This window comes from Styela clava, chromosome 15, assembly GCF_964204865.1.
Source record: "Styela clava chromosome 15, kaStyClav1.hap1.2, whole genome shotgun sequence".
NCBI classification, from domain to species: domain Eukaryota; kingdom Metazoa; phylum Chordata; class Ascidiacea; order Stolidobranchia; family Styelidae; genus Styela; species Styela clava.
Window position 1 is genome coordinate 11,190,252 of NC_135264.1, and position 19,965 is coordinate 11,210,216.

General features: G+C 31.4%; 1 protein-coding gene across 1 annotated transcript; it reads left to right on the top strand.

Moving 5' to 3' along the window:
- Window positions 1-641: 641 nt before the first annotated feature.
- Window positions 642-19,937, top strand: LOC120333811 (cytochrome P450 2J4-like). Its single transcript, XM_039401192.2, has 5 exons — window positions 642-863; window positions 2,776-3,341; window positions 3,792-3,966; window positions 18,228-18,445; window positions 19,417-19,937. The coding sequence occupies exons 1-5, from the start codon at window positions 710-712 to the stop codon at window positions 19,828-19,830; spliced, it is 1,527 nt and encodes a 508-aa protein (XP_039257126.2). The 5' UTR covers window positions 642-709; the 3' UTR covers window positions 19,831-19,937.
- Window positions 19,938-19,965: the final 28 nt, after the last annotated feature.

A 19,965-nucleotide genomic window follows, 5' to 3' on the forward strand; every position in this document is an offset into this window, starting at 1 on the left:
TGAAGACGAACTTTTCACATATTAAGGTTGACATGATAATTCAAAAGCAGATCAGATATTATTCATTGTGCGTAAAAATGAATTGAAATTTACGAAAACGATGTAAAGCTTCAAGGCCGTAAACAACATTATTTTTGCAGGTCATAAACTACTGTGTAAAAACAGAAGAAACGTAATTCCAAATAACAGATGATCGATCATAAAACCCTATACGTTTATCATACTGTCAGAGCATACTTATTTACTGATTGGAAACCGGAAGAAAATAACAATTATTTTAGCCACCGGCATTTCGCTCAGAACTATGCATTTACGTCAATATATCCGCTAAATAACGCATAAACATTATCAAGTTTCTGTAAATATAAATTTAGAAGTGACATGCTAATGATGTATATAAGCGAAAGTTTATATAAAATTTAAAATAGTCGCCGCATAATGGAAATGACTTGCTCCAATTAAAAACAATAAAACCAAGCAACTAGATATTATAATAATGCTATTTTTTATTCAAAAACGTGTGGCAACGGTACTGTGGAGGTAAAGCTTACAAATATTCTCAGTTGTTTTAGTGAAAAATTGCAATAACTTAAGAACTGGCACAAAATTAACCGATTTTTAACGCATTCTTTTTAGTTTTTTAATCTATCTTAATGCGTCAATGCATAAGATTATACCTTTGATTGGCTTATGTTGAGATTAAGTTACAATGAAGAACGACCACCAGCAAAAAAGCGTTAAGCCAATGGAGTATGATAATCTTCAGAGCACAGTGCTTGTACTTCTTGTTATTGGATTATATTCATATCTATACAAATATAGTAAAAAAGAAGGATCTCGTTTCGCGTCAAATCTACCTCCAGGTTTGTATATATAAATTTGACTGTAGATGGTCCCTTAAGAAAGGGAATTTAGTTCTGAGTGGTATAACCAATTACCATTATTTTCTCTCCATCGAAAAAACAACATCTGATAAATATTTCTGTCGGGCCCATTTTATTTTTCATTAAACACTGTAAACCAGGGGTTCCCGAAGTTGATTAACCGCGGGCCAAATTTCGAAGCTAAAGGATATTCGCGGGCCAGAAAAGGTGAGCGACGAAAAGAGCTCGCCACGGCTGAGAAAATTTTAAAAATTAGACACTAAAATAGACTGCAAGCTTGATATTATTACACCTAGCATCGCAGTTTGTTATGATAACTGATTGAAGTTACTTGCTCATCTGAAATATACGGCTTCGTATAAAGGAGGCTACTTATGGCTTGTTTTGTTGCACAAAAAACATCCCAATGTATATAAGTATAAAAAAACGGAATGCCAACATAATTTAATTGTTTATTTTGTATATACCAATTATATATTTTTGTAGGTGTAATTAGGGCAGATGTTCTTTACGTGGCTCCAATTCAGTACATTATATTCGCAACAACGCATTCAAGTGATTATCTATCATGCAGTCCGGACCGAAGTTTTGTTTCGTTAAGGTTCATAATTGTGTTGTTAGAAAGACTGATGCTGGAAAATTAACTTCTTAAATCGGGAGAAATGACTTCCAAAACTTGCAGCATACATTCGCGGAAAAATTCCACTTCAACAAACGAGCGATTCTTTTTAGTGATTTTGTGGGCTACAATATAACTGGATAACACCGTGGATTCACTTTTATTAGATTCATTTTTTTAAATATGTTTATTTGACTTTTGTATGAATTTAGCATTGAATTTTGGAATACGCGCATCAACTGATCATAATTCGAAAAATGCTTCGTCTCATAATGGCGCCTAATGCCATATTCCTTCAGAACAGGCATATTTTGTTGGCAAGGAAGACAAATCGCTGAAGTTTGATTTTTTTAGAAGAAAGAAATAAGAACGCTGCCATTTACTTCAAAAACGTCTGTTTTCAGTGTCTAGTTTTCGCTTTTTGACATCTTTAAGCTTTCTTAATATAGGGCTGATACCTAAAATACGGACGTATGTAGTCCTGATGTCGATACGTATACGTAAGATACCGGTATAATTGAATTGTTAAGAATATACGCGTGTTTAAACTGTGACAATGATGTAATAATTGGCGGTATCTGAACACATAAAGCGTTAAACGTATTAGTATTTATTCACGGTTAAAGTTTAACCGTAAATTATTTCACTTAACCCCGGCGGGGCATTTTAAATCGATACGCGGGCCGTAATTGGCCCGCGGTTTGGGAACCCCTGCTGTAAATGAACGCGTATTTAAATACGGTCGATATACTCTTTCAATCAAAACTCCCAATATTTTTCTTTAAAACTGGTGAGGCCTAATTTATGTTTAGGCCTAATCGAGCTAGGATATAACATTCATACTTTGAAATGAAGGGTTCGAGATGATTCCTAGATAGAAGATGTTTTTATCTTGGTGGTTGCTTGCGTGAAGTCTTATTTAAGTTTAGGTGTGATCTCAATAAACACGATCAAAAAAACAACCGCAAAGTTTCGATACAACTGACTCCTTCTTAATCCATAAGAAACAGCATGATTTATCAATCAAGCCAGAATAAATTTAAACAATGGGAAAGACAACAGTATTGACGCATTTGAATATTTATGTTTTTTTTGCTTCTGTTACCCCACGCAATATCATTTTTGCAATCAACTGTAACAATAATAAACTGGTATTCGACTCGGTACCAAAAAAAATTACTATTTTCATTTTGAAACTCTTATTTTATTTTACTCGAAACGCAACAAAATTTATTTGCTCATTGATTTGCATTTTTATTGTTTAATACACAGGTCCTCCGAGATGGCCAATTCTCGGAAATTTACCATCTTTATCGCTTCATTCCGAGCGAGATATGTTTGAATGGAATAAAAAATATGGACCCGTTTGTCATCTTAAAATGGCGAGCACTGACTTTATTATTCTTGGCACTCTTGAAGCAGTCCAAGAAGCATTTGTAAAGAAATGTGAAACTTTTTCTAATAGGATGCAAAATGTAGTACCTGGATTATCAGGGGTTGATGGAATAGCCTGTTCAAACTGGTCTGAAAAGTTGAAAAAGCAAAGAAAATACTGCATTTCAACTTTGAAAAACTTTGGTATGGGACGTAAAAGCATAGAAGCGAACATTTTGAAAGAGTGTTCAATACTTTGTGACAAAATTAAAATATATTCCACGACAGAAAAAACGTTCAGCATTGATTTCATGCTCTACGAAGCCTTTTCTGGTGTTATATGTCACTTGGCGTTCGGGAAAAATATTTTACAAGAAAACAAAGAATTTCGTAAATTTATCCGCTCAATCGCAAAATCTTCAAGTACATTGAATAGCGTAATGATATTTTGCCCTCTGTTAAAGGTAAGAATATGACTCTAATATATATGCATTTTTCTGTCATGTTGAACGCCTGCAATTTAATAGGTTCCAAATAAATCTAATCGATATCAGTAAAAAAAGGTTTGTCTAACGGTCTGATTATGCTTTCAAAATGCAACATCAGAATTTTTAAGATTATTCAAATAAACAAAAATCCTAATATAAGTAATTGCTATGAGGCAACTAAAATTGACCTAAGTTCGACTGATGTAGGTTCAGAATTAACTCCACAATTGCAATAAATACAACATATATATATATATATATATAAATCGCGAGACTTATGCCTCTCAAAACATCAACTAAATGTAGTTCAGCTTAGCGATCTTAAGCTCAATCAACATGTTAAAGTTTCAAAATTGACGGAGGCACGCTTACACTTTTGTATTAGCTATTTTCAACATTAGATTGTAACAAACGTTGTTTCTATAGGTAATACCACCGTTCAGTTGGATTCGGCAAGAAACAGATGGAATAGAAAACGCAGTGCTAAAAATACTCAATCAAGAAATCGAAAGTCATAAAATTGCAAGAGATCCTGATAAACCACGCGATTTCATCGACTGTTTTTTAAACGAAATGGATAAGCCGAATGCACATTTAGATGGTAATCCTTTTTGATTTTGAACACAATTTTTACAGCAATTTCTCAAAACATTTTGAGTCTGAAACCAACATAAGTAGTATATGATGTTGTCCAGAATTGGTAAATTACTCCACAATACTCCACAAATACTCCACAAATACTCCACAATACTCCACAATACTCCACAATGCTCTTACTCCACATTGCTCCACATTCACATTGCTCTACATGGACAGGACATGTTCACTTTTTCGGTACGGTATTAGAGTATTCGCTAGAGGGGTCAGGGGTGTTTCTCTTTCGCTCGATAAGACCTTGACATGAGAATTGGGGAGAGAGAAAAATCGCGCTATTGTTTAAATTTCGCCCTTTAAGTTATAAGACTTCGAGGAATTGGGGAGAGAGAAAAATCGCGCTATTGTTTAAATTTCGCCCTTTAAGTTATAAGACTTCGTCAAACTGGGGAGAGAGAAAAAGTCGCGTTATTGTTTTAACGGGGTGGAATCGCTTGTCGCGTTATTGTTTAAACGGTGGTGGAATCGCTTGTATAATAAATAAGACTTCGGCAAACTAGGGAAAGTGAAAAATCGCGTTATTACTTTATGGGGGTCGTATTTTCGCTTTCTTGATCGATAAGACCTCAGCGTGATGAAGTGAGTTACCGTGAATAATTAGATAATAAAACTGCGTGAGAAGATCTGCGCAATCGTTTTGTTTAAATGGAATAGTGTCTTATTATAAACGAAGAAAGAGTTTGTTGAAACTTGATCAATGCGAGAAAAACATCATGATTGCTTGACTATGATAAACTGTTTACTTTGAAATATTCTGACGCTTATGAAGAAAATATCAGCTATGTTTGTAAGTGAATCTGCGCAATCGTTTTCTTTTAATGGCTTGTACCGTAAACAACAAGACTTGCTGTGTAGCGCTGTTACACTGTTTGTTTTTATAAAGAATGTAAAAGAGAGAAAAATTATTTACAGAAAAATCTAGTTATTTTTACAATTAAACAAAATCGGAAATATATCACTCCGTGAATTTATAGGAAAATTAACTAAACAGTGGTGATACAGTAAAATGAAACGAAACCTTAAACAAAGGAATGAAATATGAAATGCGAGTGGGATTGCTGAAAATTTGACGATGAATTTTATCCGGTTATTTGTTAACGTATGCTTTTTTACTAAATATCTCATTAAATATGATGAAATAGATTCAGCGTGACAAGTAAACCCCCCATCTGGTGCTTATTTTTTATTGGAATATTGTTGCGATTATGAATAAAAAGTCGGTTAGGTTTTTAAGGTTTGCAGCTTTAATAACAAAACTAACGCAGTATCCACCATTTCGTGTAGTATCAGACCACATAATTTATTTTATACCACTGGTCGTACTATGCGGGGCGGCTTTGTAGTTTTAACATATTGAGACTGTTGTGTGAAAGGTTTCTCAAAATGAAGAAAATGTTTTATGCTTTGGCGTGCGATTAATTTTAATGAGTGAAGTAGAAAAGTTTAAATGTTAATTGAACTGCGGTAATTCTTGCGATGGTATCTAATTATACACCATAAAAATTCAGCATGCGTTAATTTATTAGCGTGTGCATATTTATTAACAAATCTTCAAATGTGGCAAATATTGAATGCTCAGTAATGAACTAATAAAATTATTTTGTTAATACTTCTGACATTTGATACATTGGTATAAATTTTATGTAAAGATAAAATGTTGATTAAGCAGTTGGAAAGATTATTTTTTTGCTTGGATTTTGTTTAGTCGACCAGAATGAAAGTTGTATTGCCCGTAACCGATTTGCTGAAAATTGACAGAGCTGTTTCTATTTTAGTATTTTATTATGATAGAATTGATTTGGCGCCGTATTACACTCGGCAGAGATCAGCAGAGGCAGTAGCTACGTATTATGCATATGGGTGTAACCATGTTACGATACTAAAATATCGCTATGGCCATGATAAAAATTGCAAAGATTTTGTTTTCATTCATGAAACATGTATACAAACAAATAGCGGTTACACACATGTATATATGTCCCGAAAGTTGATATATTCCAAACAGATTGTGAGACACATGACTTTATTCAAGTATCTTACTTACACGTAACAATATACATATTGGGTTTTTTAAATCATTTCTTATTAAAACATAACTCAGATTATTCAACCGTGATTAATTCGATGACGAATATGATTATCATGTGACAATAATGTAGTATCGCGAAATTATTTTGCACTTAGATTGATGTGAGTGAGAAGGATTCTGATATTTAGAGTATAGAGTTGTTTCAGTATATGAGCTGTTCAGTTCTTAAATTTTGTTTCATATGCATGAAAGAGAAGTTACGTAGAGATTTCGCATTGTCGCAAACGATTAAACAAAATCGGAAATATATCAATCCGTGAATATATATGAAAATTAACTAAACAGTGGTGATACTGTAAAATGAAAATAAACTTTAAACAAAGGAATGAAAAATGAACCGCGAGTGGGATTGCTGAAATTTTGACGATAAATTTTATCCGGTTATTTGTTAACGTATGCTTTTTTACTAAATATCTCGTTAAATATGAAGGATATTTAATTATTGTTAAAAGATTGAAGAAGAATTTGAATTATTTTATTTTACTTGAATGTTTTGGTATAATATTAAATTGTTAGATTTTATGTTAATGTGGAAAATAAATAAATACTTCTTGAAAATTCATATTGGAAATACGAAGTGACTTGTGGTGCAGCTTTCGTATATCTGAAGAGAAATATTGTTGTCTACTGATTTGTTTTTATAAGTTGATGAAGTTGTTTATGAGGTGTTAAGAAGCGGTATGAAGGTAAATCGTTTGCTTTGTAGCGTATAATTGCTACACATTACATGTTGCATTGGAGTTGCGGAGTTGTTCATGGCGGGCCTCTAAACTCGGTATGGGGTATTTTATGATTTATATTTAGCATAACGGTTTGTACATAAAAAATTACTCAACTGCGTCCAAAATGTAGAGCCACGAGATTATTTGTGACGTCGCTTATGGGAGATATGATCGTAATTTCATGTATTCGCGCCTGGACGTTGAAGTGCATTTTTAATAAATTTTGATGAAATTGGTCATGGCAGCGTTTATGAACTTTATAAGGGAATTTCAGCGTTTATGTTCAAACATATTGTTGCGGTGCATTGAAGGTTATTCTGTTATAATAAAGTTAATTTTGTAATTTCGTGATGTTGTGTGTAGCGTTGTTTTTAAAAATACATTGTAACGCGTTTACCATCTACCGGTAATTCAATAAAGAAGATCAAATCAGAATAAGGTTGAGATGTTTAATATTTTGGTATTATGCTCAGATTAGATTACTGATAACATTTTACCCAATTTAGGTGAATGTAAAACAACTAATTTTATACGTTTCATCTCCGCATAATAAAATTGAATTTTTCCAACTTGTTGCGGTAACAAATACGGTTGCTTTCAGTAAACATCATTGAAAAGTAAAATAAAATCAGTACATGGTAAACACTTTTAAATCGTAATTCTAAATATAGCAGATACTGTTATTTATATTGTAGTATAAGGCCTTTATCGTTGTCAGAGAACATTTATCAACTATAACTATTTTAAAATTAAATTTAATATACATGAATGATTGGATGATTAAAAATTTGTAACGGGTTTAATGATCCGTAATGATACACATTTCATTCTCTAAAACGATTCATGCCGCCCAAGTGCGTAGTTCTAAATTTTGAATTTTCAATGTGGATCGATTATTTGTCATGTATCTTTATTTTTGAGTCAATATGACATTGTATTGATATTTAATTCATAATGTCATTGTTGCTTCATATTGAAATGCATTTTTGATATATGTTTACCAGTTAATTACTCGGTTGTTGTAATGTATGATTATTTACGGTTAATATTATTTTTTAATAAATGTATATTCGCACGTTATTTCTGTAAAGTAAAATGACCAAATGATTTCAAATAAACTTTTTGTGATAAAAAAATGTAAAATGCTGAAAGTGCAGTTAATATCTCGGAGTAATGGAAATATTTCAAATGTTTCTGTTTTAATGTGTGATTATTTACGGTTAATATTATTTTTTATTAAATGTATATTCGCACGTTATTTCTGTAAAGTAAAATGATTATGAATTACTAAATGATTTCAAATAAACTTTTTGTGATAAAAAAATGTAAAATGCTGAAAGTGTAGGCAATTTATCAGTTAATATTTCGGAGTAATGGAAATATTTCAAATGTTTCTGTTGTAGTGTATGATTATTAATATTATTTTTCATAGAATGAATGCTCGCACGTTATATCTGTAAAGTAAAATAATTATACATTACTAAAAAGCTTTCATAACAAACTGTTTTTTTTGATAACAAAATGTAAAATGCTGAACATGTAGGTAACTTATCAGTTAATATCTCGGAGTAATAGAAATACTTCAAATGTTTCTGTTGTAATGTATGAATATTTACGGTTGATAATATTTTTATAGAATGAATACCAGCACGTTATTTCTGTAAAGTAAAATAAGCATACATTGCCAAAAAGCTTTTACAATGAACTTTTTTATGATAATAAAATGTTGAATATGTAGGCAATTTATCAGTCGGACCTCTTGAAGTATGCGCACCAAGATGGCGCACAACCTGAACCTGATCTCGGAGTAATAGAAATATTTCAAATGTTTCTGTTGTAATGTACGATTATTTTAGCTTAATAATACTTTTCATAGAATTAATACTCGTACGTTATTTCTGTAAAGTAAAATATTTATGAATAATAATATTGAATATTAATAAATGTTTTTTAGGAATACATCTGCGCCTTTACTTTTATGTCACATTATTTTTAATGTAACTGTAGCGGTATAAATGGGATCATGGTAATGTTTTAAAGTATGTGTAGGGTTTGAAAAGATTAAATATTTAATTAATAAATGATAAAGAGGGTACAAATCTACAACTTCAGTGAATTCGGTTTTTGTTTTAATCAGGGCTATTCGAAGTTTAACATGTTTTCAATGGAGCCGCAGTCTTATTTTTTAAACTATCTGGAGTCAAAATTGCAGAGCATCGATGAAGAGTATCATGTATAACTTCTGATTAAGTCTGCAAAATCATTACTTTGACTGAGCGTTCTTAATAGTTATGCATACACTAATATTTTTCGGTCAAAAGTTGAAATCGATTTTTTTAAAACACATAGTTGTCATAGTTGATATTTTTTTTTCCACAGTCGGAACCAGAATTTTATTTCGAACTGTACCCGGAGTTGATCATGAATTTTCACTGACTTTGCAGCTCTGGTTTTGAATAATATTATAATGGGTAGCTGATTTAACTAGATAATTTTTTGTTTCTGTTCAAGTAAGATTCCTCCATAGCAATGTAAGATATGATGTCATTGGATCAAGAAATGATTCGATATTGTATTATCGTCTCACGCATATTTGTAGGATTCACTTGTAACTGAAAATGAATGATATACAATCACAAATGAAAAAAGTTAAAATTTGAATCTAAACTCAACATATCACGTTGTTTCTCACAATAACATTGGTAAATGTTACCTTATTGACATGAAGTCAGATGTATAGTGAATACGGATAAAATAATAAAGCTCTGTTTTAATTTCATTTATTTCTTTACATATAGGCTAAAAGTTTTTATAACGCAGCTTTTGAAATTGAGAATATATAAATGTAAAATAATCGGAAAAATTCAATACTATATTTCTGCTTGTGAATAGTAAAATCGTGACTTATTAACGAAAACGTGTACATTATATTGTAGTATTAAAATAATTTTATTTCAAGTTGGCGAGTGTTTTCACTTGATGCTAAATTTTTAATACTTTGGAACGGTATGTCATTAGATTAAAGAAGTATGTATGTAGTTTCAACGTAAAACAATTTTATAAATGCTGAATAAAAACCCACATTTTTTAACACACGTGAATCATTGAAATCGAGTGAAACAAGATGGAGAAAAATGAAAAGTTCAAGCTCGGGGCATTAACTAATGTTTTAAAAGTTTCATTATTTTGAAAAATATACTCTCAGTGAAAATGAAAACGGTTATGAATATGAAAAAAACTTTAGTATTCCAAGGAATTAACGTGTGACTATTACGCACAGTTTAATATTATGTATTTCGAACCTAATGGATTTTTTTTCAACTATTGAGTAAGTTGTTAACAACTATTCGCATACCGCATATTACCTTTTAAGTTTGTTTCGTTAAAATTCACATTCATATTCAGTAACAGTTATTGAAAAAAATTGGCAAGAACAAAAACGTACAATTTATAAATTAAAAATGTGTGCCGTAAATTATATATCAGCTGATCATATGTTAAGGGATTATATGTAGAAGACGAGTAGCGTGACAAACATAATATGTAAAACGGCTACAATTTGTAAGAACAATGACTCGTGCTGTACATGTGCGTGACACTGCACGGAAAAACCAGTTATTGTTGACCATGTGTGTTCCTCATAGTACAAAACTATTGTGTGAATATAATTAATAAATACAACTGTTAGAAATAAATTTTCATACTTAATTAATACCTTTCAGAACTTTTTTTAGAATATTTAACAAAAAACGCGTGATTGTAAAACTGACTTGCATTTGTAATATATCGTTCCCGCTTAAAATTTAAAATATATCGTACATATAATATATGTTGAAACTGTGCTGTTTTAAAAATGTTTTGGTGTTTAAAAAAGTAATAAAGTAAACTATCATTAAAACATCATGATTTATCGAGTCATGTTTTATGGATTTTCCTTTCTTAAAATGAGAAAGTATGTAAGGCTAAAGACTTTAGCGCACGGTTTCATGTGTAAGTTGAATTGGGTAAAAAAGTCCGGCATGAAATAAGTTTTTTTCTGCAAACTGAAATTCTCATACGTGATTTAATAGAATGTTTCATACTAAAAAATATCCGTCAAAACATTTTTATTCCACTGTCGGACCAATATGAATTGAATGTAAACATGAAATGAGACGAAACCATTAATATCGTTTCAATCAATTAGGTTCAATAGACGCAAATAAATAAATATGGCGTTAAAAATGAATTAAGAAAAATAAATAAACATAGTACAATTTACAAATTTAACGTATTTGAAAAAAAGATTATGAATTTAAAAATTTATGCAAAAACAGAAAAGTAAGCGAAACTAGTGCGAAGAAAAAAAATATTGAATAAGGCGTTAAAACATCACATTTTATGTTTACTGTAAAGTTTTTCCGAGATTCTTTGTCTCAGTCTAAAGTATATACTTCACAATTTATTGAGAGATTGAAGCGCAGTTCAGTTTTATTTACATTATGCAACAATTGTCAGTGAACTTTGAAGTCCGATTGGATGTAATAATTTTTTAATTCCTCCACTTAGATTACTTTACACATGTAAGTGTCATGATATAACCGAATAAATTAACCTTCACACATTTTAATTCATAAATTGTACGTTTTTGTTCTTGCCAATTTTTTTCAATAACTGTTACTGAATATGAATGTAAATTTTAACGAAACAAACTTAAAAGGTAATATGCGGTATGCGAATAGTTGTTAACAACTTACTCAATAGTTGAAAAAAAATCCATTAGGTTCGAAATACATAATATTAAACTGTGCGTAATAGTCACACGTTAATTCCTTGGAATACTAAAGTTTTTTTTATATTCATAACCGTTTTCATTTTCACTGAGAGTATATTTTTCAAAATAATGAAACTTTTAAAACATTAGTTAATGCCCCGAGCTTGAACTTTTCATTTTTCTCCATCTTGTTTCACTCGATTTCAATGATTCACGTGTGTTAAAAAATGTGGGTTTTTATTCAGCATTTATAAAATTGTTTTACGTTGAAACTACATACATACTTCTTTAATCTAATGACATACCGTTCCAAAGTATTAAAAATTTAGCATCAAGTGAAAACACTCGCCAACTTGAAATAAAATTATTTTAATACTACAATATAATGTACACGTTTTCGTTAATAAGTCACGATTTTACTATTCACAAGCAGAAATATAGTATTGAATTTTTCCGATTATTTTACATTTATATATTCTCAATTTCAAAAGCTGCGTTATAAAAACTTTTAGCCTATATGTAAAGAAATAAATGAAATTAAAACAGAGCTTTATTATTTTATCCGTATTCACTATACATCTGACTTCATGTCAATAAGGTAACATTTACCAATGTTATTTTGAGAAACAACGTGATATGTTGAGTTTAGATTCAAATTTTAACTTTTTTCATTTGTGATTGTATATCATTCATTTTCAGTTACAAGTGAATCCTACAAATATGCGTGAGACGATAATACAATATCGAATCATTTCTTGATCCAATGACATCATATCTTACATTGCTATGGAGGAATCTTACTTGAACAGAAACAAAAAATTATCTAGTTAAATCAGCTACCCATTATAATATTATTCAAAACCAGAGCTGCAAAGTCAGTGAAAATTCATGATCAACTCCGGGTACAGTTCGAAATAAAATTCTGGTTCCGACTGTGGAAAAAAAAATATCAACTATGACAACTATGTGTTTTAAAAAAATCGATTTCAACTTTTGACCGAAAAATATTAGTGTATGCATAACTATTAAGAACGCTCAGTCAAAGTAATGATTTTGCAGACTTAATCAGAAGTTATACATGATACTCTTCATCGATGCTCTGCAATTTTGACTCCAGATAGTTTAAAAAATAAGACTGCGGCTCCATTGAAAACATGTTAAACTTCGAATAGCCCTGATTAAAACAAAAACCGAATTCACTGAAGTTGTAGATTTGTACCCTCTTTATCATTTATTAATTAAATATTTAATCTTTTCAAACCCTACACATACTTTAAAACATTACCATGATCCCATTTATACCGCTACAGTTACATTAAAAATAATGTGACATAAAAGTAAAGGCGCAGATGTATTCCTAAAAAACATTTATTAATATTCAATATTATTATTCATAAATATTTTACTTTACAGAAATAACGTACGAGTATTAATTCTATGAAAAGTATTATTAAGCTAAAATAATCGTACATTACAACAGAAACATTTGAAATATTTCTATTACTCCGAGATCAGGTTCAGGTTGTGCGCCATCTTGGTGCGCATACTTCAAGAGGTCCGACTGATAAATTGCCTACATATTCAACATTTTATTATCATAAAAAAGTTCATTGTAAAAGCTTTTTGGCAATGTATGCTTATTTTACTTTACAGAAATAACGTGCTGGTATTCATTCTATAAAAATATTATCAACCGTAAATATTCATACATTACAACAGAAACATTTGAAGTATTTCTATTACTCCGAGATATTAACTGATAAGTTACCTACATGTTCAGCATTTTACATTTTGTTATCAAAAAAAACAGTTTGTTATGAAAGCTTTTTAGTAATGTATAATTATTTTACTTTACAGATATAACGTGCGAGCATTCATTCTATGAAAAATAATATTAATAATCATACACTACAACAGAAACATTTGAAATATTTCCATTACTCCGAAATATTAACTGATAAATTGCCTACACTTTCAGCATTTTACATTTTTTTATCACAAAAAGTTTATTTGAAATCATTTAGTAATTCATAATCATTTTACTTTACAGAAATAACGTGCGAATATACATTTAATAAAAAATAATATTAACCGTAAATAATCACACATTAAAACAGAAACATTTGAAATATTTCCATTACTCCGAGATATTAACTGCACTTTCAGCATTTTACATTTTTTTATCACAAAAAGTTTATTTGAAATCATTTGGTCATTTTACTTTACAGAAATAACGTGCGAATATACATTTATTAAAAAATAATATTAACCGTAAATAATCATACATTACAACAACCGAGTAATTAACTGGTAAACATATATCAAAAATGCATTTCAATATGAAGCAACAATGACATTATGAATTAAATATCAATACAATGTCATATTGACTCAAAAATAAAGATACATGACAAATAATCGATCCACATTGAAAATTCAAAATTTAGAACTACGCACTTGGGCGGCATGAATCGTTTTAGAGAATGAAATGTGTATCATTACGGATCATTAAACCCGTTACAAATTTTTAATCATCCAATCATTCATGTATATTAAATTTAATTTTAAAATAGTTATAGTTGATAAATGTTCTCTGACAACGATAAAGGCCTTATACTACAATATAAATAACAGTATCTGCTATATTTAGAATTACGATTTAAAAGTGTTTACCATGTACTGATTTTATTTTACTTTTCAATGATGTTTACTGAAAGCAACCGTATTTGTTACCGCAACAAGTTGGAAAAATTCAATTTTATTATGCGGAGATGAAACGTATAAAATTAGTTGTTTTACATTCACCTAAATTGGGTAAAATGTTATCAGTAATCTAATCTGAGCATAATACCAAAATATTAAACATCTCAACCTTATTCTGATTTGATCTTCTTTATTGAATTACCGGTAGATGGTAAACGCGTTACAATGTATTTTTAAAAACAACGCTACACACAACATCACGAAATTACAAAATTAACTTTATTATAACAGAATAACCTTCAATGCACCGCAACAATATGTTTGAACATAAACGCTGAAATTCCCTTATAAAGTTCATAAACGCTGCCATGACCAATTTCATCAAAATTTATTAAAAATGCACTTCAACGTCCAGGCGCGAATACATGAAATTACGATCATATCTCCCATAAGCGACGTCACAAATAATCTCGTGGCTCTACATTTTGGACGCAGTTGAGTAATTTTTTATGTACAAACCGTTATGCTAAATATAAATCATAAAATACCCCATACCGAGTTTAGAGGCCCGCCATGAACAACTCCGCAACTCCAATGCAACATGTAATGTGTAGCAATTATACGCTACAAAGCAAACGATTTACCTTCATACCGCTTCTTAACACCTCATAAACAACTTCATCAACTTATAAAAACAAATCAGTAGACAACAATATTTCTCTTCAGATATACGAAAGCTGCACCACAAGTCACTTCGTATTTCCAATATGAATTTTCAAGAAGTATTTATTTATTTTCCACATTAACATAAAATCTAACAATTTAATATTATACCAAAACATTCAAGTAAAATAAAATAATTCAAATTCTTCTTCAATCTTTTAACAATAATTAAATATCCTTCATATTTAACGAGATATTTAGTAAAAAAGCATACGTTAACAAATAACCGGATAAAATTTATCGTCAAAATTTCAGCAATCCCACTCGCGGTTCATTTTTCATTCCTTTGTTTAAAGTTTATTTTCATTTTACAGTATCACCACTGTTTAGTTAATTTTCATATATATTCACGGATTGATATATTTCCGATTTTGTTTAATCGTTTGCGACAATGCGAAATCTCTACGTAACTTCTCTTTCATGCATATGAAACAAAATTTAAGAACTGAACAGCTCATATACTGAAACAACTCTATACTCTAAATATCAGAATCCTTCTCACTCACATCAATCTAAGTGCAAAATAATTTCGCGATACTACATTATTGTCACATGATAATCATATTCGTCATCGAATTAATCACGGTTGAATAATCTGAGTTATGTTTTAATAAGAAATGATTTAAAAAACCCAATATGTATATTGTTACGTGTAAGTAAGATACTTGAATAAAGTCATGTGTCTCACAATCTGTTTGGAATATATCAACTTTCGGGACATATATACATGTGTGTAACCGCTATTTGTTTGTATACATGTTTCATGAATGAAAACAAAATCTTTGCAATTTTTATCATGGCCATAGCGATATTTTAGTATCGTAACATGGTTACACCCATATGCATAATACGTAGCTACTGCCTCTGCTGATCTCTGCCGAGTGTAATACGGCGCCAAATCAATTCTATCATAATAAAATACTAAAATAGAAACAGCTCTGTCAATTTTCAGCAAATCGGTTACGGGCAATACAACTTTCATTCTGGTCGACTAAACAAAATCCAAGCAAAAAAATAATCTTTCCAACTGCTTAATCAACATTTTATCTTTACATAAAATTTATACCAATGTATCAAATGTCAGAAGTATTAACAAAATAATTTTATTAGTTCATTACTGAGCATTCAATATTTGCCACATTTGAAGATTTGTTAATAAATATGCACACGCTAATAAATTAACGCATGCTGAATTTTTATGGTGTATAATTAGATACCATCGCAAGAATTACCGCAGTTCAATTAACATTTAAACTTTTCTACTTCACTCATTAAAATTAATCGCACGCCAAAGCATAAAACATTTTCTTCATTTTGAGAAACCTTTCACACAACAGTCTCAATATGTTAAAACTACAAAGCCGCCCCGCATAGTACGACCAGTGGTATAAAATAAATTATGTGGTCTGATACTACACGAAATGGTGGATACTGCGTTAGTTTTGTTATTAAAGCTGCAAACCTTAAAAACCTAACCGACTTTTTATTCATAATCGCAACAATATTCCAATAAAAAATAAGCACCAGATGGGGGGTTTACTTGTCACGCTGAATCTATTTCATCATATTTAATGAGATATTTAGTAAAAAAGCATACGTTAACAAATAACCGGATAAAATTCATCGTCAAATTTTCAGCAATCCCACTCGCATTTCATATTTCATTCCTTTGTTTAAGGTTTCGTTTCATTTTACTGTATCACCACTGTTTAGTTAATTTTCCTATAAATTCACGGAGTGATATATTTCCGATTTTGTTTAATTGTAAAAATAACTAGATTTTTCTGTAAATAATTTTTCTCTCTTTTACATTCTTTATAAAAACAAACAGTGTAACAGCGCTACACAGCAAGTCTTGTTGTTTACGGTACAAGCCATTAAAAGAAAACGATTGCGCAGATTCACTTACAAACATAGCTGATATTTTCTTCATAAGCGTCAGAATATTTCAAAGTAAACAGTTTATCATAGTCAAGCAATCATGATGTTTTTCTCGCATTGATCAAGTTTCAACAAACTCTTTCTTCGTTTATAATAAGACACTATTCCATTTAAACAAAACGATTGCGCAGATCTTCTCACGCAGTTTTATTATCTAATTATTCACGGTAACTCACTTCATCACGCTGAGGTCTTATCGATCAAGAAAGCGAAAATACGACCCCCATAAAGTAATAACGCGATTTTTCTCTTTCCCTAGTTTGCCGAAGTCTTATTTATTATACAAGCGATTCCACCACCGTTTAAACAATAACGCGACAAGCGATTCCACCCCGTTAAAACAATAACGCGACTTTTTCTCTCTCCCCAGTTTGACGAAGTCTTATAACTTAAAGGGCGAAATTTAAACAATAGCGCGATTTTTCTCTCTCCCCAATTCCTCGAAGTCTTATAACTTAAAGGGCGAAATTTAAACAATAGCGCGATTTTTCTCTCTCCCCAATTCTCATGTCAAGGTCTTATCGAGCGAAAGAGAAACACCCCTGACCCCTCTAGCGAATACTCTAATACCGTACCGAAAAAGTGAACATGTCCTGTCCATGTAGAGCAATGTGAATGTGGAGCAATGTGGAGTAAGAGCATTGTGGAGTATTGTGGAGTATTGTGGAGTATTTGTGGAGTATTTGTGGAGTATTGTGGAGTAATTTACCAATTCTGGACAACATCATATACTACTAACATTTTCACAGAGAGGACAAGTGAATAACGATTGATTCTTGTGACACAATAAAGCTCCTTTCGGCTCCAATCTGGCCACAAATCGATCCCCCGGATTACACAAAAATCGACTCCAGTCAATTTCATTTTAAATATGAGACTCCGATTCTGAAGTCTGAAATTCTGTCTGGGCCCTAAGGGGATTTTGAAGTATAAGGCTGTAATATACTGTTGGAAAAAATCCCATCAAACGCTGAAGTTACACAAAACCCTTTTTTCAAATCACTACATATCAGTTTTTATCGCTTGACAAACCAAATTTTCAAAAATACGAGCCGGAACTAAATGCACTTGACAGTGAAGTGTTTTTATTTTTATATAACAATATGTACCGAAACTGAACACAAAAATGATATTGACAGTTCGCAGGTGGATGATACCCGCATTTACAAATTAAAAGAACTTGATACAAAACAGGACATTAAAAGGACATTTGATATCAGAAAAACTCTTCGGGAATATCTATATATCTTATCATTATGAAAAATACTTTTAAACAGGTTTCTACCACTTGCAGCTCGTATTATCAATACGTGATATTTTTTATGCGGGAACAGAAACGGGTTCAAATACCGTAGCTTGGCTCATATTATACTTATGCCGTTATCCGGAGATTCAAAGAAAAATGCAGAACGAAATTTCTGAAGTACTGAGTGAAGAAAGACAACTGAGTATGTCAGCATCAGAAGATATGCACTACACAAAGGCAGTAATCCAGGTGACTAAATCCGTGGTTCGAGAATAGGTCCGCGCTTTTCAAAGGGATGATAGAGTGGGTCAAAAAGTAAATTTTTATTTTGAAAAAGAACCTGTGGGTCATATATATTCAATCGAAGTTTTCACCAATGAGACAAATCACTTTTGCATCTTTTCGGACAGTGCTGTAATTTTTGGTCGGTTTTGTGTAGTTTTGACCTTTACGCACACAACACTCATATATATAACACTGAGGCGATTTCTGGCACTCGATGTTATGATATTCATGAGATAAAACATGAATTCGCGTGTAACGAATTAACAGAAAAAACGTTTATAATGCTGCAGCAAATCTGATTCTGGTTTAAAAAAAAGAATTTTGAAGGGAATTCCACTCAGAATTATATTTTTCGATCGTCTTCCGACCGCATCAAAGTCCCTATCGGTATTTCACATTTCAATATTCGTGAATCCAAGTCCATGAAATTTTGTTTTCCAAACGGCTTTGTATGCAGGAAAAAAATAAACTGCAAAGTCACATCTGGTTGTCGTTTACCCTCTCGGCCCCTTTTTAATCATAACTCATGCACCTGATAGAGACCACAGTTACAAGACAAGTTGTGAGAAAATGAACAAATCAATTGTATTGTCATGAAGAATGTAAAATAATTGTTACCAACATCAGTATTCACGTATTGTCAGCTTGAATTGAAGACGGTAATTCGGTATTATTATCAATTTTTATCACTGGAATGTTGTTACGTTTTTTGTATTTATTCGTTACTTGGCGTGTCACCGAAAAAATATGGTGGCTCATCGAGTTAGTGGTTCGCCATTCCTACTGTAGTCTATCCGCATTATGCAAAGTTATATGCCTGTACTTCTTAGTTCTCAACTACGATTTTGCTTTGCTTTAGAGCTAATCCTCGGTCGTCGTAGTATCCCCAAAACCACCACAAAGGAATTCTAGAATTATCAATAATTGTTGTTTAGGAAACGATGCGGATCAGACCAGTCACACCAATCGGAATACCACATGTTGCGGCGAAAGAAGATACTATTATGGGATACAAAATACCGAAAGGCGCCGTAGTCGCGTCAAATTTGTTTCGTATTCACAACGATGAGACAATTTGGTCTGATAGCGAATGCTTCAGGCCAGAAAGACATTTGGACCAAAATGGAAAATTTAGGAAATCACCGTACGTGATACCGTATTCCATTGGCGCCCGTCACTGCCTCGGACAACAGCTGGGAAATACGGAAATATTTTTGTTTGTTGTGTCAATTTTTAAAACATATTCTCTCACTGTGAAAAACATTGATAGTATCAACATGCATGGTAAAAACATCGTTTCTTTGAGACCATGTAATTTTGAAGTAACTGCCTCGGAGCGATACCGGTAACTATTACTACTGCTTACACACTGTCTGACCAACGCTAAAATCATTTTCGCTTCAAAACATCTCATCATTCTTTACAAGTTTCGTCCTAATTCAAACATGATTTCTTACCTTTACTGTAATTATGCAGTGCAGAGT

Bases quoted from the DNA above. Each gene is read 5' to 3' on its own strand.
- LOC120333811 (XM_039401192.2), top strand. From the start codon at position 710: ATGAAGAACGACCACCAGCAAAAAAGCGTTAAGCCAATGGAGTATGAT. The intron at 864-2,775 runs GTTTGTATATAT...TTTAATACACAG, and splicing joins CGCGTCAAATCTACCTCCAG to GTCCTCCGAGATGGCCAATT. The intron at 3,342-3,791 runs GTAAGAATATGA...TTGTTTCTATAG, and splicing joins TATTTTGCCCTCTGTTAAAG to GTAATACCACCGTTCAGTTG.